Source organism: Rhinolophus ferrumequinum, chromosome X (assembly GCF_004115265.2).
Source record: "Rhinolophus ferrumequinum isolate MPI-CBG mRhiFer1 chromosome X, mRhiFer1_v1.p, whole genome shotgun sequence".
Classification (NCBI taxonomy): Eukaryota; Metazoa; Chordata; class Mammalia; order Chiroptera; family Rhinolophidae; genus Rhinolophus; species Rhinolophus ferrumequinum.
In genome coordinates, this window is record NC_046284.1 from 45,952,208 (window position 1) to 45,978,838 (window position 26,631).

General features: G+C 36.6%; 1 protein-coding gene and 2 pseudogenes across 2 annotated transcripts in view; 1 reads left to right on the forward strand and 2 right to left on the reverse strand.

Annotated features, from left to right (window-relative positions):
- Positions 1-26,631, reverse strand: part of COL4A5 (collagen type IV alpha 5 chain) — a 370,566-nt gene that overhangs the window by 263,124 nt on the left and 80,811 nt on the right. For both annotated transcript variants that reach the window (XM_033112912.1, XM_033112902.1), the window contains exon 2: positions 13,733-13,792. In XM_033112912.1, the coding sequence (XP_032968803.1) occupies positions 13,733-13,792 (60 nt within the window). The remainder of the gene's footprint in view (positions 1-13,732; positions 13,793-26,631) is intronic.
- On the reverse strand, positions 6,826-7,425 carry LOC117024533 (60S ribosomal protein L15-like; annotated as a pseudogene).
- Positions 7,439-13,626, forward strand: LOC117024562 (60S ribosomal protein L36a-like; annotated as a pseudogene).

Here is a 26,631-nt window from a genome sequence, read left to right on the forward strand (position 1 = left end):
CGTTGTCACTTCTCCTCTTTCGTTTCTGATTTTATTAATTTGGGTCCTCTCTCTCTTTTTTTTAATGAGTCTGGCTAAAGGTTTGTCGATTTTGTTTATCTTCTCTAAGAACCAACTCTTGGATTCATTGATCTTTTGCATTGTTTTTCTGGTTTCTATTTCATTTATTTCTGCTCTGATCTTTATTATCCCCTTCCTTGTGTTCCCTTTGGGCTTATTTTGCTGTTCTTTTTCCAAATCCCTTAAATGTGAAGATAAACTGTTGATTAGTGATGTTTCTTGTTTCTTTAGGTAGGCCTGCAAAGCTATGAATTTCCCTCTTAGGACTGCTTTCGCGGCATCCCATAGATTTTGGGTCGTTGTGTTTTCATTTTCATTTATCTCGAGATATCTTTTGATTTCTTCCTTGATCTCCTGCTTGACCCATTCATTATTTAGTAATAAGTTATTCAGCCTCCATGAATTGGTGTGTCTTCCAGTTTTTTTCCTGTAGTTCATTTCTAATTTCATAGCATTGTGATCAGAGAAGACAATTGGTATGATTTCAATTTTCTTAAATTTATCAAGACTTGTTTTGTGGCCTAACATATGATCTATCTTGGAAAATGTTCCATGTGCGCTTGAGAAGAAGGTGTATTTTGCAGCATTGGGGTGAAATGTTCTGAAAATATCGATTAAATCCAAGTGGTCCAATGTATCATTTAAGGCTGTTGTTTCCATATTGATTTTCTGTCTGGAAGACCTGTCCCTTGTGGTAAGAGGTGTGTTGAAGTCCCCGACTATAATAGTGTTACTGTTGATCTCTGCCTTTATGTCAGTCAGTACCTGTTTTATATATTTAGGTGCTCCTATGTTGGGTGCATCGATGTTTACTAGGGTTATGTCCTCTTGTCGGATCGATCCCTTTATTATTATATAGTGCCCATCTTTATCTTTTAGTATGTTCTTCATTTTAAAGTCTATTTTGTCAGAAATAAGTATTGCAACTCCAGCTTTTTTCTCGTTTCCATTTGCATGAAATATCTTACTCCAACCCTTCACTTTCAGCCTGTGTGTGTCTTTTGTTCTGAGGTGAGTCTCTTGTATACAGCATATACAAGGGTCTTGCTGTCTTATCCAGTCAGCCACCCTATGTCTTTTGATTGGAACATTTAATCAATTTATATTTAAAGTGATTATTGATAGGTACATAGATATTGCCATTTTTAAATTTGTAGTTAGGTTGTTTTGATCTTTCTTCTATTTACAGAAGTCCTTTTAGTATTTCTTGCAATGCTGGCTTGGTGGTAATAAATTCCTTTAGCTTATTTTTTTCTGGAAAGCTCTTTATCTCTCCATCAACTTTAAATGATAGCCTTGCTGGATAAAGCAATCTAGGTTTTAGGCCTTTGTTTTCCATCACTTTAAGTATCTCCTGCCACTCCCTCCTGGCCTTCAATGTTTCTGTAGAAAAATCATTTGATACTCTTATGGGAGTTTCCTTGTATGTAACCCTCCGTCTTTCTCTTGCTGCTTTTAGGATTCTCTCTTTGTCTTTAAGCTTTGCCATTTTAACTATAATGTGTCTTGGTGTGGACCTGTTTGGGTTAATCCTGGTTGGAACTCTCTGCACTTCCTAGACTTGTATGTTGGTTTCCTTCATCATGTTGGGGAAGTTTTCAGACATTATTACTTCAAATATGTTCTCAATCCCTTGCTTGCTCTCTTCACCTTCTGGTATTCCTATGATGCGCATGTTGTTGCGCTTGATGTTATCCCAGAGGTCTCTTAGGCCATCTTCATTGTTTTTTATTCTTTTTTCTTTTTGTTGTTCCGTTTGGGTGATCTCTGCTACCTTGTCTTCTAAGTCGCTGATTCGATCCTCTGCTTCATCTAGCCTGCTGGTAATTCCTTCAAGTGAGTTCTTAATTTCGGTAATTGTGTTCTTTAGTTCCTACTGGTTTTTCGTTATGATTTCTACATCCTTCTTTATGTTTTCTCTAAGCTCGTTTGTTATGATTTCTACATCCTTCTTTATGTCTTCTCTAAGCTCCTTAAACATTCTTATCACCAGTGTTCTGAACTGTCTCTGAGAGGTTGGTTACGTCTGCTTCATTTGGTTCCAGTTGTGGAAGCTTCTTCTGTTCTTTTATTTGGGACGTGTATCTTTGTTTCCCCATTCTGGCTGACTGCGTTTATTTTGATATATTAGGTAGATCCCCTAGAGTTCTTAGTTCTTGCTAGGTTATCTTATGTAGTATGTGTCCTTTATATTTGACTCGCACCACGTCGTCCTCCTCTGCGTGTGCTCCAAAGGTGAGTCTTGTGTTGTGTACACTGTCCCGTTCAAGAAGATCTTTAATTGCTTCCCGCTAATGAGCAGGTGGGGTCAACTCCTGGGCTGACCTGCCGTGAGACTTGGCTCTGCCCCTCGCAGGGCACTCTGCTGCGTGAGGGTTGACCACCCCAATGTGATTTGGCCTCTATGGGCTCCAGAGCCTGCCGAGAACCCCCTCTAGGTGTGTGACCTGCAGGTCAAACCCGGCTGCACTCCGATTTGGTCTGGAGTTGGCCCCCGGATATGCCGAGTCCCATGCCACCCAAGCTGGGCCCCGGCAGGGAAGTCCCAGAACAAGGCAAATCACCAAGCACAGCAGCAACGACAACAGCAAAGAGAAAAAAAAAAAAAACAGCCGATAACCCCCGCTCGACACAGGCAAAGATATCAAAGATACAAGACAAAGCAAAACAAAACCAAGCAAAGCAAAACAAAGCAAAACAAAAAGCAGCGACCGTCTCGGCCTGAGCCCACCAAGCAATGACCAGGTTGTCCTCTGCTGTACCAAAGAGCCCCCTGCTTATTGCGCAGGCAGAGCCGGTCACCTGGTGACCAGAGAGACTTTGGGACTGCAGACTTAAAAGCGTGGGCCTGAGGGGTCTGGATGATAGTCTCCACAAAGTCAGTGCAGCTTCTGCCCTTGTCCGCATGTATGCACACCGAGAGGAGCACCACCAGTCCTTTGTCCAGAGCTCCAGAGTCCTAGGGCACTCCTTCAGTGTGTGTGTATGGGTGCGGCGGGAGATTTCTGATCTGCTGACCGTGCCTCACAAGCTGGGCCCCGGCAGGGCAGTTTCAGAACAAAGCAAATCACCAAGCACAACAGCAACAACAACAACAAAGAAAAATATCAAATACGTTCACATGCAAAACCACCTTATAACCCCACTCGACAGAGGCAAAGATATCAAAGATATAAAGACAAAGCAAAACAAGACAAAACAAAGCAATACAAAAAGCAGCGACAGTCTCGGCCTAAGCCCACCAAGCAATGTCCAGGTTGTTCTCTGCTGTACCAAAGAGCCCCCTGCTTATTGCGCAGGCAGAGCCGGTCACCTGGTGCCCAGAGAGACTTTGGGACTGCAGACTTAAAAGCGTGGGCCTGAGGGGTCTGGATGATAGTTTTTACAATGTCAGTGCAGTTTCTGCCCTTGCCTGCACAAATGCACACTGAGAGTGGCACCACCAGATACGTGACCAAAACTCTTGAGTCTTAAGGCACCTCTTCAGTGTGTGTGTGTGAGTGCGGGCGGGAGATTTCTGATCTGCTGAAAGCCCAGAGCTGCGCCTGCCTCACTGCTGATCTCCGGGTGCGTCTCGGCAGCTGCACCCACCCCACCCTAGGCAAGCCAGGAAGGGTGGGGGCTGGGGATGGAGGGGTCTTCACTCTCCCAGCCCAGCCGTGCGTCGCCCTCTTCCCGCAGGCCAGAAAAGGTGGTGGCTGGGGGTGGAGGCGTCTCTTCTCTCCTAGCGCAGCCAAAATCACGCACACTACCCAGTCTGCCTGGGTCAGGGCTGCCCGTCAGGCATCCCAAAGCCTGAGCCTCAGATACCAGTCCTCGGTTCAGGAGCGGGTTTAAGTCTCTGGAAGGGCGGAGTAAGATTGGAAGAGCGGGGCGGGGGGGGGGGAGCCCAGGTATGGAGACTGCGCCCCCCGTCCGCCGCAGGGCGCGCCGCCTTCCCGGCGGGAGAAATCAGCCGTGGGACGCAGAGAAAGAGCCTACCCCCGGTCTCTGCGCTCTCCGCTCCGCCTGGGATCCCGTGCGTGCCCGGCTCAGCGGTTTTCGGTTTTCGCCCCCGCCAGCTGAGGCTCCGTTGGGGGCTGGGCTCTCCCGCCGCTGCCGGCCGGGCGCTCTCACGCCGCTCCTCTTTTTCCTTTCCTTGCTCCGTCCAGTTAGCGTACCTTCAAGAATTTCTTAGCTTCAAGTAATCCATGCCTTCTTTTTAAAGATGAGTATTTACAGCTATTTCCCACTGAGCCCTGCTTTAACTCCATCCCACAAAATTCTCAGTATGAGGCATTTTGATCATTATGCAACTTGAAATATTTTCTAATTTTCCTTGTGATTTGTTCCTTTGTCTATCAGTTATTTAGAATGGAGCTTCCTAATTTCCAAATAACTAGGGATTTTCTACTGATCTTATTGTTATTGACTGCTTATTCATTCCATGTGGTAGAGAATATATACTGATGTTTTCAATCTTTTGGTATTTATAAGGTCCCATTATATAGTCTATCTTGGGGGAAATTCCATATGCTCTTGAAAAAAAATGCATTCTGTAGTTATTGGACTCTATATGTGTCAGTCGTGTCTATGTTGTTAATATTGAAATTCAAATCATCTATGCCTTCAATGAATTTTTTCCTAGTTCTGTCAATGACTTAGGTGTGATCACTAGGATCTACATCTGTGATTGGGGATTTATTTCTCCCTTTAATTCTGTCAGTTTTGGCTTCATGTATTTTCAAGCTCTGTTGTGATGTTTTAAACAGACTTTTAGCCTGAATAAATTTCTTTATATTTCTTTTTTTATTATTAAAGTTTATTTGGGTGGCAATTGTTAGTAAAGTTATATGGGTTTCACGTGTACAGTTCTGTAACACATCATCTATTTGATTGCGTGTTCACCACCCAGAGTCAGTTCTCTTTCCATCACCATATATTTGATCCCTTTTACCCTCCTCTACCACCCCTCTCCCCCCTTACCCTCTAGTAACCACTAAACTATTGTCTGTGTCTATAAGTTTTTGTTTCTTCATTTGTTTGTCTTGTTCTTTTGTTGTTTTCAGTTTTATATATTTCTTTTATGCAGGTATGCTGTTAAAGAATTCTCTCATCATTATCAGAAAATATCTTAAATTTGCTTTTTACTTTTGATGTACATTGTCACTGTACATAATTGTGTCTGCAAATATTTTCAACTAATGATGATTCTACATTGTTCTACATCATCCATTCTTTCTTATGAGAAGTCCAACCTCATTCATATCATTATGCCCCTGTACATAATGTGTTTTTTTCTATAGGTTCTTTCAGATTTTCTTTTAATCTCAGGGTTGTTTTTTTTTTTCTTTGTTTGTTTATTTTGTTCTGTTTTTTTCTTGTTTTGCTTTTTGTTTTTCCAGTGGATTCGTTATGATATGCTTAGGTGTAGTTTTCTTTAGTTTTCTATTGCTTGGGTTCTGCTCAACTTTCTATATCAGCAAATTTAAATTTATCACCAAGTATGGAAAATTCTCGCTATTACTACTGTTTCATTAATTATTATTCTTTTTACTCTCCTGTTTTTTTCATTCCTGTTCTTATGGAACTCCATTTACATTAAATCACTGGATATTATCCCAGAGGTTATTGAGGCCCTCTTCATTTTCTTCTCTTTGTTCATCAGACTAGGTCTTTCTTCTGATTTATCTTCAAGTTCACTGACCCTTTCTTCAGTTGTCTCCATTCTGCTGTTAGCCTATCTAGTGAATTGTTCTTTCTTATACTTTGCTTTTGAAATCTAGACATTCCTCTTTATTGTTTTAAAGTTTCCAGCATTCTGTTGTGATTCTCTGTATGTTCACTCACTATGAAGAGACTCCCTTTAAATCAACAAATATATTTGTCCTATCTGCTTTAAATCATTATCTATAATGTTTAACATCTGTGTTATTTCAGAGTTAGTTTTCATTAATTGGTCTTTTTTTCACTATGGGTCAGTTTTACCTGTTACTTCTCATGTCTAGCAAGTTTTAATTGCATAACTGGACATTGTAGTTAATATGCAGACATCCTGGATGCTTTTACCTTCCTCTGAAAAGTATTGAACTTTTGTTTTAGGAAATAGTTAATACAGCTGAACTGAAACTTAAAACTCTGTTTTCCCTTCAATGGACAGCACTTAAATCTATGTTCATTTACTGCAGACTTCCAGCTATTCCTTTTTGCTGGGTTGTATGAATCCTCCCCTTAAATATAAAGCTCAGCATTCAACCAAGTGTTTGGGTGGAATTTACAAGCAGATTTTCAAGGTCTCCTCTCTGTGGCTCCCTTCATTCCACAATACCCCCCTCCTCCACATTACTTTCCAACCATTCTGGCATCCTCAACAATTTCCTCCGACTTCTCAAGTCAGTAAGACTTGAGACTTACTTACTTACAGTAAGACAGTAAGACTTTTTGTCTGGATTCTAGCCTTCCTATGCCACACAAACTGAAGGGTATACTCAGAGGGAAAGCCACATGAATGCAAATTTGCCCAGTGTACTTCCTTCCTTTCAAGAGTAGAATCCTCTCTACTTTTTTCCCGCTTTTGGTCACTCTCTGTGCTATTAAATAGCTGCTATATTTTGTCCAGAGTGTTTGCTTCTTATCTCATGAGCAGTTAATTTGATACAAGTCATTCCTCTCAAACTAGTTTTACTCAAATAGGTGTTCTGTATAACACTATTCAATTATTTTTTTAAGCAGACATGACTCTCCTAAATTGTTTATTAGGTATGAATTTTATAAACTCTACCTGTATTAGTGGTAACAGTGGAGCTGGAGAGAATTGCGCGTTCTCCAAGCTGCACTGTGAGAACCACCAATAGTATGGTGGAAGTTGTGGCCCTTTCTAAGGCCACGGCTCTTGCGACCTGCAGATGTCAGCCCTTGCATCTCCCTGCACTTGTGGACTTGTTTCGTGATCCACTGGGTGATAAGATTCCGTCTGATAGCATTATGGAATGCATCAATGAGGATGACCTCAAAGTATTTGCACATGGAATCTTCACCAACCCAGTAAGAATTCAGGACTCTCAGAGCCCCACAGTGGCATCCGGCTTGCTCCTCAGCAACAGACTGAAGGCTTCGAGCAAACTTTGGCTGGTTAATTCCGTGATGGACAGGCTTGCCATAGGTTGAAGCCTTAGGAACTAGATGTTCGCGGCCACCATGGCACGCACAAATCCATTATGTGACATATCCTTGCTTGGCTTTGTATCCCAGCCTGTGTGCTTTATCAGGCCAGGGTGGGGCAGGGGGCCCTGTGCAGTACTGCCAGCCGTGCACCCTGAGAAGAAACTGCATTACATCAGACTGCTTCTTCCTATGTAGCTCTTGGATATGCTTGTAAGCACCCATCTTGGCTTACTGGATGGCTGCAGCCAGGTGGAAAGGTTATTCAATTATTATTACGGTAGTCCCCCGTTATCCACATTCCAACACCCCTAGTCAATGTCTGAAACTGTGGATAGTACTGAACCCTATACATACTATGTTTTTTCTTATATATATGAGGTCTGACAATTGAGTTCATGAATTCATCCTAGAAAAAATGCAACATACCTCATTGCTGAATATCACTATGGTCACCTTCAAAGTACACTCCCCTTGGGAAGCTAGGCACTGACACCAGTGCCTAGTCCACCCTTCAAAGCAATTTTGGAACTCTTTTTCTGGAATGGCTATCAGACCTGTTGTATTACCCTTGACGTTCTGAATGTCATCAAAACGTCTTCCTTTCAATATTTCCTTTATCTTCAGGTAAAGAAAGAAGTCATTGGGGGCCAGATCAGGTGAGTAGGGAGGATGTTCCAATACGGTTATTTGTTTACTGGCTAAAAACTCCCTCACAGACAGTGCTGTGTGAGCTGGTGCATTGTCGTGATGCAAGAGCCATTAATTGTTGGCGAAAACTTAGGGTCCTCTAACTTTTTCAGGCAGCCTTTGCAGCACTTCCAAATAGTAAACTTGGTTAACTGTTTGTCCAGTTGGTACAAATTCATAATGAAGAATTCCTCTGATATCAAAAAAGGTTAGCAACATCATTAGAACAAGTTCGCGAACTTAATTGTTCGACCTCATACATACTTATGATAAAGTTTAATTCATAAATTAGGCACAGTAGGAGATTAACAACAGTAACTAATAATAAGATAGAAAATTCTACCAATATACTGTAATAAAAGTTATGTGAATATGGTCTCTTACTCAAAATTACTTAGTGTACTATACGCACCCTTCTTGTGATGATATGACATGATACAATTCCTACACTTTGAGATGAAGTGAGGTGAATGACATAGGCATTGTCACATAGTGTTAGGTTACTACTAACCTTATGAAGATATGGCTACTAAATGACCAATGGATGGGTAGCATATACAGTGTGGAAACACTAGATAAATGGATGATTCACGTCTTGGACAGGATGGAGCATAACTGTGTGAGATTTCACGCTGATCAGAACAGCACACAACTTAAAACGTAGAAATTGTTTACTTCTGCAATTTTCCGTTTAATATTTTTGAACCGCGATAGACCATAGGTAACTAAAACTACAGAATGTGAAACTGCAGATAAGTATGGACTACTGTAATAGGTGTCCTGTTAGGAGGAAAGTGGTAACATGGTCAAATGGAGCTCAGAAATATAGCGTTGCGAAACAAACAAATAGTTCTTTTTTCTCCAGGACTTTTAGACATCCTTAATGAGCTAGTGATCCCTATATGGAATGTGTTCTGAAGATCCTGTCCCAAACTTTTCCGTATATAATTAGCAACATTCACTGATTTCTTCCAAAATATTTATTGAGCCCCAAGTAGTGGAGACTAGAGTACAATCCTCTTTCTCCTTGTACAGTTGTACTCTCCTTGTAGAGTACAACTCTCTTTAGGCCACCGTTAACTATGCCTTTTAATCTTCCAATTTCATTGTGAGTCACTGACTCACAGTGCCTAGGTTATGTTGTTTCCTCCTCACAAATACTTACTTTGTAATCATCCTATCTATACAACAAAGGTGCTGTTGTGGGCAAAGTGAGATGAAAAACAGTGATTCACCAATCATTAATTTACAGGGACTAGATAAATGCACAAAGTTGTATCCATCAAAGATTAATAACCTGATAAATGTTTCATTTCTTCTTAAGTTGTTTTTCCCTTCTTTTCTTTATTAAGTCAGTGATTTCAACAAACTGATCAAACGTTGGCAGACTCAGGTCAAAAGCAGTCAGACCCCTGCTTTATATAGACCAGGAGCTAAGAATGTTTTTTTCTTTTTTCCCTATTCTTTTAATGGAATATTTTAAAATGGAGAAGAAAATATCTGAGAGACACCTCATTGGGCCACATGGCCTAAAAACCTTACTATATGGCCTTTTACAGAAAATGTGTGCTGATCCCTGAGATATAGTATAATACAATTATCTAAAACATGCACTATAGAATTCATTTTATCTAAAGATGCTAAAGTAGAAACCATGTTTAAAAAACGTATTATTAATGCAACAAAGAGCTGGTTTTTGAAAGGATTAATAAAATTGACAAACCCTTGGCTAGACTCACTAAAATAGATAAAGACACAAATAAACAAAATTAGAAATTAAAGGAAAGAAGATGCCATGGATGCCACAGAAATACAAAGGATCATCCAAGAATACTATGAAGGACTATATGCCACCAAATTCAATAACCTACCAGAAATGGACAAGTTCTTAGATACGTATAACATCCGTAGGCTGAATCATGAGGAATTGGAAAATCTAAATAGACCAATTGACAGTAAGGAAATTGAATCAGACATCCAAAATCTTCCCAAAAGCAAAAGTCCGGGACCAGATGGCTTCATTAGTGAATTTTACCCGACCTTCAAGGAGGATCTAATACCAGTCCTGCTCAAACTCTTCCAAAAAATTGAAGAAGACACAGTACTCCCTAACTTATTTTATGAGGCCAACATTACCCAGATACCACAACCTCGTAAGGATAACACAAAAAAAGAAAACTACAGACCAATATCTCTGAAGAATACAGATGCAAAAATCCTAAACAAAATTCTAGCAAATCAAATGCAACAATGCATTAAAAAGATTATTCATCACGACCAAGTGGGGTTCATCCCAGGGGTACAAGGATGGTCCAACATACGCAACTCCATCAATGTGATACGTCACATAAACAAAATAAAAGACAAAAAACATGTGATTATATCAATTGATGCAGAAAAAGCATTTGACGAGGTACAACATCCATTTATGATTAAAACACTTAATAACACAGGTATAGAAGGAAAATACCTCAATATAATAAAGGCCATATATGACAAGCCCTCAGCTAATCTCACAATTAACGGTGAAAAACTGAAGCCCTTTGTTCTACGTTCAGGAACACGACAGGGCTGTTCCCTATCACCTCTGCTTTTCAACATAGTATTGGAAGTCCTAGCCAAAGCAATCTAGCAAGAGAAAGAAATAAAGGGCATCCGAATTGGGAACGAAGAAGTTTAATTGTCACTTTTTGCAGATGACATGATGCTATATACAGAAAACCCTAAAGACTCCACCAAAAAGCTATTAGAAACGATAAATGAATACAGTAAAGTTGCTGGCTATAAAAATCAACGTACAAAAGTCCATTGCATTCCTGTATACTAACAATGAAATCTCAGAAAAAGAAATAAAAAAAAAATTCCTTTTGCAATTGCAACAAGAAGAATAAAATACCTAGGAAAAAACTTAACTATGCATGTGAAAGACCTATACACTGAAAAGTATAAGACATTTTTAAAAGAAATTGAAAAAGACATAAAGTAATGTAAAGACATTCCATGTTCATGGATTGGAAGAATCAACATAGTTAAAATGGCCATATTACCCAAAGCAATATACAGATTTAATGCAATCCCCATCAAAATCCCAGTGGCATTTTTTATAGAAATAGAACCAAAAGTCATCAGATTTGTATAGAACCACAAAAGACCCTGAACAGCCAAAGCAATCTTAAGAAAAAAGAACAATGCTGGAGGTATCACACGCCCTGACTTCAGCTTGTACTGCGGGGCAACAGTAATCAAAACAGCCTGGTATTAGCAGAGAAACAGACACACAGACCATTGGAATAGAATTGAGACCCAGAAATAAATCCACATAAATATGGAAGGATAATTTTTGACAAAGGTGCCAAAAACGTACAGTGGAGAAAAGACAGCCTCTTCAATAAATGGTGCTGGGAGTGTTGGAAAGCTACATGCAAAAGAATGAAACTTGACTGCTCTCTGTGACTGTGTTCCAAAATTAACTAAAAATGGATCAAAGACCTAAACATAAGACTTGAAACAATAACCTGCATAGAAGAAAACAGAGGTACTAAATTTATGGACCTCTTGGCTTCAAAGAGGACTTTATTAATTTGACCTCAAAGACAAAGGAAGTAAAAGCTAAAATAAATGAATGGTACTATATGAAACTAAAAAGCTTCTGCGCAGCAAAAGAAACCATCAGCAAAGAGGCAATCAACTGAATGGGAGAGGATTTTTGCAAACCATGCCTTCGATAAGGGGTTAATATTTAAAATACATAAGGAACTCATACAACTCAAAAAAAAAAAAAAATAAAAAAATGGGCAGAGGGCCTGAGTAGGTATTTCTCCCAAGAAGACATACAAGTTGCCAAGAGACATTTGAAAAGATGCTCAACCTCACTAATCATCAGAGAAATGCAAATCAAAACCACAATGAGATATCACCTCACTCCGGTTAAAATGGCTATCATCAACAAGATTAATAATAATAGCTGTGGGAAAAAAAAACCCTCATACACTGTTGGTGGGAAAGCAGTGTGGAGGTTCCTCAAAAAATTAAGAACAGAAATACCATATGACCCAGCAATCCCTCTCCTGGGTATATACCCAAAAAACCTGAAAACATTTATCTGTGAAGATATATGAGTATGTGCTCTGATGTTCAATGCAGCTTTATTTACGGTGGCCAAGACATGGAAACAACCAAAGTGTCCTTTGATAGTTGATTGGATAAAGAAGATATGGTGTACATGAAGCCTAACAATTAAGTTCGTCAACTTTTTGCAACAATGTTGTTAACCTTTTTTGATATCAGAGGAATTCTTCATTATGAATTTGTACCAACTGGACAAACTGTTAACCAAGTTTACTATTTGGAAGGGCTGAAAAGACTGCATGAAAAAGTCAGATGACCTGAACTTTTTGCCAACAATTCATGGCTCTTGCATCATGACAAGGCACCAGCTCACATGGCACTGTCTGTGAAGGAGTTTTTAGCCAGCAAACAATAACTATCGGAACACCCTCCCTACTCACCTGACCTGGCCCCCAATGACTTCTTTCTTTACTGAAGATAAAGAAAATATTGGAAGGAAGACGTTTTGATGACATTCAGGACATCAAGGGTAATACAACAGCTCTGATGGCCATTCCAGAAAACGAGTTCCAAAATTGCTTTGAAGGGTGGACTAGGTGCTGGCGTCGGTGACCATATTTATATTCAGCAACGAGGTACGTAGCACGTTTTGCAGGAAGAGTCCCTGAATGTAATTCTCAGACCTCATAAACACATTGAAATACTACTCTGCCGTAAGAGAAGATAAAATAGTGCCATTTGCGATAATATGGATGGATCTTGAGATTATTATGCTAAGTGAAATAAGTCAGACAGAAAAATTAGAGTCATATGACTTCAACTGATATGTGGGATATAAAACTCAAAGCAACAAAGGAGCAAGACAAACAAATGAAGAAACAAAAACTCATAGACACAGACAATGGTTTAGTGGCTATCAGAGGATAAGGAGTAAGGGGGATCATAGAAGAGGGTAAAGGGGGTCAAATATATGGTGATGGAAGGAGAACAGACTCTGGATGGTGAACATACAATGTGATATATAGATGATGTATTACAAAATTGTATACTTGAAACCTATGTAATTTTAGTAACCATTGTCACCACAATAAATTTTAATTAAAAAAAACATATTAAAACTACAATTGCTTTCTGTGCCGTTAGTGTTGTCACAAACAAGGTGTACGTTCCAAAAATCCGCCAAATTTTCTATAAGTAGTGTCTCAAGCACCATCCCCAAGAAGTGCCACAGTACAAGAAGAACAAGAATTCTCTGTATATGAAAGGAAAGCGGTATTATGACAGGAAGTAGAGTGATTATGGTGGGCAGACTAAGCTAATTTTCTGCAAATGGCTACAAGTACAGAGAAGATACTATAACATTTTACATGGTTATGTATGTCATTTTATATCATTAGATATACCCTTATGTATAGTCAATGTAGTTAAATATATTTAAATATTATGTTTCTTTTACATCAAATTTTCTTTTCCAGTAACCAAAGTGAAATAGGAAATAGTACATTTTCTCATATTAATAAAATATTGATTTAAAAAAAACAGATTTTCCTGAGGCTTAAGTGTGTTGAGCCCAACTCTAGATCTAAGAGAAAGCTAGCTATTAAGACACACAAGTATTTTGAACTGGGAGGAGAAAATAAGAGAAAGTGCCAAGTGATCCATTATTAAGCTTCATGTTTTTATCATGAAGAAAATAAAATCTTGGGGATATGTTTTTAAAAAAATCTACTTTACTTGTTTTCCTAAGGTTTCAATGGCCCATCTCAGATCTTACCTTTTCTCCTTTTACAACACTACAGTCACACTTTGATCCTGGATAACACCCATAGCAAGCCTATAAAGCAATGGAGAGGGAGAAAAATCATTAAATATGAAACTGAAAACCCGACTCACTTACAGCTCAACTAAATTCAACAATCCAGACTTTTAAAGCAAATACCAGAAAAAAATCTGAAATGATATATATCAAATTGCAAACAATGGTTACCTTTGGGAAAACTTTCACCTGTTATTGTATACAATTCTTTTTGAAGTTTACACAATGAGCAAATATAATTTTTATATTTTTTTAATTATTTAAGTATGGTTAGCATACAACATTACAGTAGTTATGTATGAGTCAAGTGCACAATGTAGTGATTTGACATTTTTATACCTGACAATGTGATCACCCCACTAATTCTAGTGATCATCAGTGATGGTGCAAACATCTCACAATATTATTGCCTATATTTCCCATAACGTTTTTCACCCACCACCCCAACCCTCCCTTCTGGTAACCATCCATTTGGTCTTGGTGTCTGTTTCTATGAGTTTTTTGTTTTTTTAAGATTCCACATATAAGTGAAACCATATGGTATTTGTCTTTATCTGCCTGACTTATTTCACTTAGCATAGGACATTCTAGATCCATTTATGTTGACACAAATGGCAAGATTTCATTATGTTTTATTGCTGCATAATATTCCATACACACACACACACACACACACACACACACACACACACACACACTCTTCTTTATCCATTCATCTATAGATGGACTCCTAGGTTGCTTCTTAGGCTACTGTAACTAATGCTGCAATGAATACAGGGGTGCATATGTCTTTTCGAATCACTGTTTTTGTTCTCATTGGATAAATGTCTAAGAGTGGAATTGCTAGGTCATATGTTATATGTATTTTTAGTTTTTTGAGAAATCTCCATACTGTTTCCCACAGTGGCTGCACCAATCTGCAGTCCCACCAACAGTGCACAAGTGTTCCCTTTTCTCCACATCCTCTCCAGCACTTGTTGTTTGTTGCAACAAATTTTTATAATTTCAAAGTGAAAATGTATTTTTAAAAATGAAAAAGAAATTCATAAAACTTCCCTGTAATATGATTTGTCACTGTCCAAGCTCTTAGGAACTCATTTTTCCCCTAATATCTCTTGTAAGAAATTAGCTCTTAATCTATATTAGCAATGACCCTGGCAACTGGCCAAAAATGTCTGCCACTTGAAGTTTCTTGTTTCTCTGCATTCATGAGCAATAGTGGAACACAAAATACATAATACAGTCTTTAACCACCTTTCTTTTCTTTGCCTCCACTCTCTCATCACTTGTAGCTCAGTCTTCAACTGCTGTAAGCTTTAGCATAAATGCTGTTCCCACAGCCTGAATGTTCTAAATAGCCACTACTAACAGGTTCATTTGCTCATAGTGCGAATTGAAGTTCTGGAGCCAGAAAAATATCTTCCTTTAAAATAAGGATCTATAGAACAAGAACACAGTAGATGACTTATTCCACCCAGAACTATACTTTGGCATGAAGCTTAAGTGCTTAGAAAAACAAACAGTAATTAGTTTAACATATGTACATAGCTCAGCATTTATGTACAATAAAGTAGTGTGCTTCTCATCAAATAATAGAAAACTTTTATGTGATGTATATACCAAGTAATGTTTATCAATACTCAGCCTTCAGAGCCTATGACTTAAAAAGTACCTTAGTCTCCTTTTTTTTTTTTAAATGGCAAATGTAATATGCACACCAACCACTAGATGCCACTTTCCATACAGTTATAATAGTGATGCCCACAAGGAAATGGCCCCAATTTGACATTTGGTAAATGGAACGACATGTTTTTTGTTTTTTTATCAATATCTATTAATATTTATTAGATGCATTATAAGCACAAAACACAATATTAGGGATATGAGTTGTACAGAAATATATATAGACATGGGTGCTGCCTTTAAGGAACTTCCAATCTAGCTTACAAAAAAAAGAAAACAAAAAGAAAAACAAACTAGGCCCAAACAAATGCAAGTGAAATTTAAATACAGTAGAATAACGATACAGTAGGCAATAGTAATAGAAAGAGCTTTAAAATACAATAAATACATTCTGAGTTAACCTCAGCAACTGCATTATTAAAATACTATGAACAAGTAATTCCCATAACCGAAGACTCAGTTTTCTCTTTGGTAAAATGGCAGAGATGGATAATATGATCTCTTTAGGTGGCTTACAGCTTTTACAGTCTGCGATTCAGTAGCAATTAACAAGTAAAAATGAGTGGTATAGACAATGATTGCTATCAAAGTTAAGAGTTCCCTTGAACTTGGGAATGTGCATAATGGCTCTTTAGAGAAGGTAAATAACTTGACTTCAATTCTGAAAGATGGGCAGAAAGATTATCTAGAGGAAAAACGGCCATGCTAAGCACTAAGATTAAAAGACAAAATTTTTGTAGGCAAAGAGTTGGGTAAAACAGACATTAAGTACCCCAGTCTAAAGGACTTCTTAAGTCGATATGAAAAAAACTACAGTTAGAGAAAAGGACCCCACCCCCCAAAAAAGAAACACTTTTTCAAAAAATGTAGAAAAACTATTTAATTTTACCAAGTTACGAAGACTGTTAAAACAAGAAAATATAGTAATGCTTTAAATTTTTTAGTGTGGTAGAAAATAATAAAATAAAAACTAAGGAAGATTTGTTCTTATCACGTAGTAAAACACATAAAACAACACTAATTAAAACACTATGCAAATAACTTCTCCCATTTGGTTGGTTGCCTCTTTGTTTTGTTGATGGTTTCTTTTGCTGTACAGAAGCTTTTTAGTATGATATAGTTCCATTCATTTATTTTAGCTTTTACTTCCCTTGCTTTGAGGTCAAATTCATAACATCCTCTTTGTACCCAAGGTCCACAAGTTTAGGACCTATGCTTTCTTCTATTACAGTTTATTGTTTCAGGTCTTATGTTTAGGCCTTTGATACATTTTGAGTTAATTTTGGTACATGGTGACAGATAGCAGTCTAGTTTCATTCTTTTGCATGTGGCTTTCCAATTTTCCCAGCAAGCAAAATTTATTACAACTCCTTCAATAAGGGGCTAATACCCCCAAATTAAAAGGAACTCATACAACTCAACAACAAAAAGATAAACAATCCAATTAAAAAATGGGCAGAGGACATGAACAGAAACTTCTCCCAAGAAGACAAACAAACCGCCAACAGATATATTTAAAAACACTCAACTTCACTAGCTATTAGGGAAATGCAAATCAAAACCACAATGAAATATCACCTCACATATGTTAGAATGGCATCATCAATAAGACAAATAATAAGTGTTGGAGAGGCTGTGGAGAAAAAGGAACCCTCATACACTGCTGGTGGGAATGTAAATTGGTACACTTGCTATGAAAAGCAGTGTGGAGGTTCCTCAAAAAATTAAGAATAGAATTACCATATGACCCAGCAAACTCTCTCCTGGGTATCTACCCCAAAAATCTGAAAATATTTCCGATGTTCATTGCAGCATTATTTACAGTGGCCAAGACACTGGATAAAGAAGATGTGGGATATATACACAATGGAATACTACTCTGCATAAGAAAAGATGAAATAGTGGCATTTGCAACAACATGGATGGATCTTGAGATTATTATGCTAAGGGAAATAAGTCAGACAGAAAAAGTCCAGAACCATAAGATTTCATATGTGGGACATAAAACTGAAAGCAACAAGAAACAAGACAAAGAAACAAAAACTCATAGACACAGAAAATAGTTTAGTGGCTACCAGAGGGTAAAGAGGGAGGAGGGTGGTAGAAGAGGGTAAAGGGGGTCAAACATATGGTGATGGAAGAAGAACTGACTCTGGGTGGTGAACACACAATGTGATATATAGATGATGTATTACAGAATTGTACACTTGAAACCTATGTAATTTTACTAACAATTGTCACCCCAATAAATTTTAATTAAAAAAATAAAAAAGATAAGGTAGCAGAAAATGCCCAATCACTACAGAGAAAAGAAAAAAATAATCCAAAAAATGAGGATAGTTCAGGGAGCCTATGGGACAACATTATCCGTAACAACATTTGAATCATTGGGGTACCAGGTGGCGAAGAGAGAGAGGAAGAGGAATTGAAAACTTATTTAAAGAAATAATGACAGAAAACTTCCCTAACCTAGCAAAGGAAATAGATATACAAGTCCAGGAAGCACAGAGAGTCCCAAACAAGATGAACCCAAAGAGGTCCACACCAAGACACATCATAATTAAAATACCGAAAGTTAAAGACAAAGAGAGAATCTTAAAAGCAGCAAGAGATACCTACAAGGGAGCTCCCATAAGACTGTCACCTGATTTCTCAACAGAAACTTTGCAGCACCTAAGGGATTGGCAGGAAATTGTCGAAGTGATGAAAAGCAAAGACCTACAACTGAGCAAAGCTATCATTTACAACTGAAGGACAGATAAAGAGCTTCCCAGACCACAAAAAAAAAAAAAAGCAAAAAAAAAGCTAAAGGAGTTCATCAGTATGAAACCACTATTACAAGGAATCTTAGAGGGATTTCTCCAATGTGAAAAAAAATCAAATATGAATAAAAAAATATCAATAAGTGCTCATCTATCAACAACTACTTTACATGTAAATGGATTAAAGTCTCCAATCAAAATAGGATGGATGAATGGATAAGAAAACAAGTCTCTTACATATGCTGACTACGAGAGACTCACTTCAGATCAAAAGACACACAAACTGAAAGTAAAGGGATGGAAAAAGATATTTCATGAAAATGGAAGTGGGAAAAAAAACTGAGGTAGCGATACATATACCAGAAAAAATAGACTTTAAAACAATGGCTATAACAAGAGGCAAAGAAGGACCAAGTAATCCCACTTCCAGGTGTTTATCCGAAGAAACCCAAAATGCTACTTTGAGGGGACGAATGCATCCATATGTTCTTTGCATCACTGTTTATAATTGCCAAGATATGGAGCCAGCTTAGGTGTCCGTTGTTGGATGAATGGATAAAGAGTGGTACAAATATACAATGGAGTATTGCTCAGTCATGGAAGGGAAAGGGTTCTTGCCATTGGAGGCGGCATGGATGGACCTGAAAGGTACTGTGCTGAGTGGAGTAAGTCAGACAGAGAAAGATAAATAGCATATGATTTCACTTACGTGTGGAATCTAAAAAAACAAAAACAAACAAACTCATAGATACAGAGAACATTTTGATGTTCGTCAGATAGGAGGGGGTTGGGAATGGGTGAAAAAGGGGATGGGATTAAGAAGTTCAAGTTGGTTGTTATAAAACAGTCATGGGGATATAAAGTATAGCATAAGGAATATTGTAAATAATATTGTAATAACTATGTATGGTGTCAGACAGGTACTAGACTTATCAGGGTGATCACTTCGTAAGTTATATAGATGTCTAATAACTATGTTGTACACCTGCAACTAATATAATATTGAATGTCAACTGTAACTGAAAAATGTTTCTATTTATTTTTAAAAATTAATTAATTTTTAAAATTAAAGAGACAACCCATAGAATGAGAAAACGTATTTGTAAATCATGTATATGATAAGGGACTTGTATCCAGAATATATAAACAACTCTTATGCCTTATTAACTTACTGTCCAGTAACCCAATTAAAAATGGGCAAACGATCTGAATAGACATTTCTCATAAAAGTATCCATTAATCACATAAAAGGATGTCTAACATCATTAGAAATCAGGGAAATGCCAATCAAAACTACAGTAAGATACCACTTCACACAGTAGAATAGCTACGAGGTATGATAAAATACGGTGAATGCTGCTGCCATCCAATGGAAAGGTGATGTTGTTTTTTGACCTTGATGGAATTGTGTGAGTTGTTTTTACCTGAAACACTACGGTGAAATCTGAATATTCTAAGAGCTTATTAGAGCATTTAAAAAATGATGTGCATAGAAAACAGCCTGAGAAATGGGCAAACGGTTTCATTCTCCATCATAACAATGTTCCGTGTCACCCAGTGCTTCCGGTACAGCAGTTTCTGTCAAATGAAAACATTACGGTGTGTCCTCATACACCTTATTCACCATATCTGGCACCGTGCAACTTCTGGCTCTTCCCCAAAGTCAAAATGATTCAGGACATCAAAGCAGCCACAACAGTGCAACTAAAGACATTCACAAAAGAGGACTTCCAAAATTGCTTCAGAAAGTGGCAAGAATGATGAGGTAACTGTCATTCAAAACGAGGGGGAGTATTTTGAGGGGGATTAATAGCAATGTGTCTTTTACTGTAATAATTATTTTATTTAAATATTCACTGTATTGTTTGATCACACCTCATATAATACAAAAGACAGACAATAAGAAGTGTTAGCAAGGAAATCAGTTCCAAAGAAATTGTAAACCTTATATATTGCTAGTGGTGGTGCAAAACAGTGCATCTCCTTTGGAAAACAATCTGGCAGTTTCTCAAGCAAACATATGACACAGCAAATCCACACAAAGGTATATAGTTAAGCAAAATACAAACATATACCTATACAAAAACATATACATAAATGTTCATAGTCGTATCCAGAATACACTAAAAAATGTAAAAAACAATATATGCATACAATGGAATATTATTCAGCAATAAAGAGAAATGAAGTAGCAATTCATACTTCAATATGAATGAACCTTGAAAATATTATGGTAAGTAAAAGAAGCCAGACAAAACACTACATGTTATTTTTTATATGAAATTGACAAAATAGAGAAACCTATAGAGACAGCAACTAAATTGGTGGTTGCTTAGGGCTGGGGATTTGGACACACAGGGAGTGACAGCTATGGGGTGTGGGTTTCTCTTGGGTTTGATAAAAATGTTCAAAACTGGATTTTGGTGGTGGTTGCACACCATTGTAAATATTCTAAAAATGACTGAATTGTGAACTTTAAGTGGGTGAATTGAATGTAATTTATATCTCAGTGAATCTATTAAAAATCAGTGTCATGAAATAATACAATGTGGGAAGACTATTCTATCAGGAACTGTGAAGGGTCTGAGACTTTTCCTTACTTGGAAGCTAACAAGTTAGTCTACCATAGTTTCTTGGATGCTGGCAGAAAACACAAACATTTTTGATCAGAGACAACAGATAATTTGTTACAATCATAGTCCAGGCTTCCCTGGACCCCAGTTCCCACAGGGTGACATGAAGAGGACAAGGTAATGCCTTTGTTATAGGAGAGAATTTGAGTGTTTAGGGTACCCACATATTTTATAAGGGACAGTAAGCTTGCTCGACCTTTGTTCTAAGATGTTATCTTTATAATACTGGACAGTAAACAAACCTGGTTGTTTCTCCAAAAGGAGATACTATCTCTGTTTTCCAAGTTGTTTGTTATACAAGTATCCCTGAAAAGATAGTCCAAAACAAAGAGCCAGTTCCTCTTCTATCAAGATGTACAGAGACACGAGAGATCCAATTTTCTTCCAACGCAATCCAGATTTTTAAAATTTAAGAAAATAAACAAATGTAGTACATCAACAGCTATGAAAGCTTTTTAGGAGCACAGGGGACATCTGAAAATGACTTGAATATTAAATTATACTTTAAAATCATTGCTAATTTTTACAGTGTGATGATGATACGTTTACATAGTACAATGCCCTTTTCCTTTGGTGAGACATGATGCATGCTGAGGTATTTAGAAATATGTGTTATGATGTCTACAAATTACTTTTTTTGTCTTTTATTTAATTTTATTTTTTCATGTTTGGTATACAAAACAACATAATGATTAGACATTTATACCCCTCACAAAATGATAACCCCCCTAGCAAAAAACAAAAGTATACACACACACATACATAATCATTAAACACACGTGCACACACAGACACTGAAAAGCAAGACACATAAAAACATAAAACAAATATGGCAAAATGTTAACAAGTGTTAACTCTAGAAGGAAATGCACTAGTGTTAATTATATCTTCTTTCAATGTTTTGAAAATATTGTTACTAAAAAGTTAGGTAGGTAAATACACTGATAAAATTACTTAAGAGACAAATATCCTCACACTGCAAAAAAAAAAAAAAAAGGCAAATTGCAACATGCATGCTATTCATCAGAGACATCAAAAAAATAAGGTACATGGAAAGGTTAAAATAAAAGATGAAAAAAAGTTCTATCATACCAATAACAAAGAAAATTGGTATAGCTATGTTAATTTCAGACAAAATAGACTTTCAGGCAAAAAAGATTATGAAAGATAAAAGATGGTCACTTCAGAATGATAAAAAGGTTTGGTTCAGAAAAAATACACTTTAAAAAAACCCCAAATTTGTATGCACTAAAAACATCCTAAAATATATATAATTAAAAGTACCAGATGTACAAGGAGAAATAGACAAATCCACAATCATAGTTGCAAATTTAAAACAGATCTCTGTTTCCTAACAGAACATGTAAACAAAATAATCTGTAAAGACTGTAGAAAGACTTGAACATGATTATAGTCTCATTCTAATGAACATACGCAAAACAGTGTACCCGTCAAACGAAGAACATGCATTTCTATCAGGCACACCCTGGATATTTATAAAAACTGACCATGCACTGGGCTTTATGGTTAGTCTAAGCAAATCTCAAAGGATAGAATTCATACAGAATATGGTCTCTGACTACAATGCAATTAAGTTAGAACAAGTATTTAAATCTAACCATGCTTTTCCAGAAAACAGAAGAGGAGGGATAAAGCTAGCATAACCTTGACACCAAACCTAAATAGGACTGAGTGTAAATGGAAAATCACAAGTCAGTCGTACCAATGAACATATATGCAAAACTCCTAATTAAAATATGACAAAGTTGGATTTAACCTAGGCCTTAGCCATTGTTGAAAGGAAAGGTTTGGAAAAGAAGAAACAAAAATGTCTTTCACAGATGATATGATTGGATAGATAGAAAATTCAAGAGACCATACAAAGAAATTAGAATTAATAAAGTTTATCAAAGCTGCTGGGTATAAGTCCTATATATTAAAATAAAATATATTTTATATATCATCAATAAATCAGGGGAAAAAAAAAAAAGAAACCACTTATAATGGTGTCCCTAGTGTAGTCTCTCCCAGGAAAAAAGTGATGGAACTTTTGAAAAAAATCAGAGTATAAAAAAAGCATTATGTTAAGCAAAATAAGTCAGACAGAAAAAGTGGAGAACCATATGATTTCACTGATATGTGGTATGTAAAACTGAAAACAACAAAAGAACAAGAAAAACAAATAAAGAAACAAAACACATAACACAGACTATAGTTTAGTGGTTACCAGCGAGTCAGGTGGGAGGAGGTGGTAGATGAGGGTAAAGGGGATCCAATATATGGTGATGGAAAGAGATCTGACTCTGGGTGGTGAACACACAATGGGATTTATAGATGATGTGATACAGAGTTGTACACCTGAAATCTATGTAACTTTACTAACAATTGTCACCCCAATAAACTTGAATTAAAAAAAACTAATGCATTATGAAAATAGAAGAAATGTAACTAGGACTCTGGGGGAAAAGATCCACACACAGAAAAGAAATATAAATCACAGAGTTTTACCTGGCTCTACATAAGTAACATATATTATATTCATAATATTCACATATTCAAAATAATGCAAACATTAATTATTGATTAAAATGAAAACAGCATGACATATTGGGAGGAGATGGAAGAAGAGAGATAAGAGTGGTAGCAGAAAGAGCATCTCATCTGTCATAACACAAAGTAAGTAGAAAATGTTGATAAAGCAAAAATTACTCGTTTTTCTCCTTAAGGAACTGATCGAGGAAGTCAAAAGGGATGAGGAAAGAGACATGTTCTTTTACTATTAGTTGTACTTTTAAAACCATATGCATACAATATAATACTATGCTATATTATCACACAATGACTACTCCCATGATTCTCATGAACTCTTAGAAGATAATTTAAATTTAACATTTCAAAACAGAAGTCATCTTTGACTGGGCTATTTATTGTTAACACAAAACCTCCACTTGCGGGTGGAGGGGCATGGATTTACCATTGTTTAACAGTCCAAGGCTAAACATTCTATGTATCTTTTATTACATCCCTTTATTTGATATCCTCTCACAATCCATAAACAAATCTTGCTATTTCTTACTAATACATGCTAGCAATAAAAGAGTGTTAGCAGAGTTCAAACAGGCCTTAGAAATTACCTAATCTACAGCCCTCATTTTAAACATGAAGAAATGCAGGGCTACTGAATGACAGAGCCAGAGCTAAAGTCGGTATTTGACTTTTTCCAATATTTCAAACTGATTCCCATTTACCTTCAAATTCTGAGCAAAAGCCAAGATAATCTGCTAGATTTTCTATGAAAAGGAAACATTTTCTTCTCTTTATCATTAAAGTATTTCTATAAAAATCGAATTATATTTGTACACATTGATCAGTTTGGAGGCCTGTTAACCAAGGCAGCGCCTGCTGCCTTCTACAAATCCAGAACTAAAAATATGAGGAGACTCATTAGAATATGACCACAACATGTACTTCACCAATACTAACAATTTTAGTTGATTAAAAACATTGCAATTTTTAAGAGAACTAAAGAATAAAGATACACTCGGTTTTCAAGATCCTATTTTTTTCCCCCAATGGGATAGAAGAAACTTGGAGAAATGAGGTGAGAGGTGTAGGAAAGGTTACCATGCAAAAGTATGCCAAACTTTAAGGATTCGCATTAACTAATGTTATCAAAGTGAGCCTAAAGATTGAAAGACATCAGTTTTCAGACAATGGAGCTATTCTGGCATCTAGTCTGGACAAATTATCAAATGCTTCATTATCAAAAGTACTTTAACTTTAAAAATCCATACATAACTTACTCAGAATAGCCCTAGTGATTTTACATTTAGGGTGGGGAAGCTATGCCAACTGGGGTATTTCTTTTTAATTTCCAAATACTTTTGGATACCACTTGGAAGTATGTGAAATGGGGAGCTATTTTAAATAATTAGGTTATTAGATGCTTTTAATGGCATTTATGCAAAAGGGATTTTTTACATTAGAAAATTACCCTAAATCAAAATGTTATTCATTATGAGTAGATTGTATGATTGGCAGACAGGAAAGAAACCCAGTGTAAGCTACTTTAATTAAGACCAACTTTCCCCCCCATTTTTAGGTACCAGTAACCATAAATTAAATTTGAGAAATTTTTACTGAGTCTGTCTCTGTACAAATCAATATGAGATGTATAGAAATTATTAAATATGTTACCTCCCAGGAATATTTCATAACCTAAAAGGGGGAATTAGAGAAATATATGAATTAGTATTCATTAGACAAAATGAGATAAATTAACTTAAGATTAATGTAAACAAAGTTTTATGGGCATTCAAAAAGGAAAGAAAAATGCTTGGAAAACTGGTAGTACACACAAAATTTTTTTTCACATGGTACTCTAATCGAGTTTTCCCTAGAAAGAATTTCCAAAGTTTTTAGGTGGAACAAGCAATATTTGAATGAAGTACATAAAATCATTTCATGATTTAAATTTGAAAATAAACACAAGTAAGGGCCACAGAACAGCAAAACTAGAAGCTTTTCAGTACTCAGTTCTACATGATCTATGATATTCACTTAAACAACTTCTATCCATCCAGTCTCACCTAGTTAACATCTCCAGTGATGACTAACTCACAAAGGCAGACCACAGTACTCAGGTTTAAGACACTTCTGCAGTAAAAGATTTAACCTGCTTAAGTCCCTTACAAAGAAAACTCAGCAATGGGAACTCAAGCAAGTAATAGATTAAAATCATCTTCAAATGAGACCAACCCAATAAATCATTTAATATTGTTTCTTAAAAGCTGTAATACAAGCAGCAGAAGAAACAATTAATTTCCCTACTCCATCAAAAAGCTGTTATTTTATTTTGGGGGTATAAGAAGAGGAGCAGTGCTTTTAAATGAATTGCTTCTGCTATAATGATTATTACTCATTTTTAATATGAAACCATGGTAAGAAAATCTGGTGATATATGCATATTCAGCAATAAAATGAAACATATATTCACAAGTGATACTATCATATTTAACATGCCACTAAGAGATTATATGCATGGGATAGATGTATTGACGATTTGGGGGTGAACGAATGGGTTGCAAGAGAAAAATGAAAACCAACATTTGTATAACTTTTTAAAATTTACAAATGACGTGACACATTTTGTGTTTGGTCTTCTCAGAAATAATGCTGTGATGTATGCAGGAAAATACTTATCTATGTTTTCAGTTGTAGAAATTGAGGTTTAGAGAGCTTAAGTGACTTGATTTAGGATCACACAGTAAGCTAATACTTGAATTCAGATTTTTGCCTTTTGCCTCCAAATGCCATGTTCCTTCAACGACTAACTCTGAAAGAAAGTATCCTAAACTTCCAACTAAAAATTAGTGATCCAGAATGATAGGATGGTAAACATGTGTAACACAATAAAAACATTGGATTTTACATTGTGATTTATTTTTTGATATTATGAAAACTTTCAACATCATTTAAAGTGATTTACTTTCAGATAAAAGAGTTAACCACAGCTATGGCTTTACTGAGAAAAAAATTGAGAAGTAAGATAAACCTTGATTTTGTGGCAAGAAGATTTTTATGGGCTGACTATTGACAGCACTGCAGCCTTCCATTCTACCAGACCTGTACAGACATATCCTGAGTTTCAACATCTTTCTTAAGATTGCAGTAAAGCAGTTCCATAAATGTAAAGAGATTAGCATAAATTGAAGTTATCTGTAGTTATTTGTTTTAACATGGCCTTGGAAAAGTACTAACATCACAGATAAAAGAAACA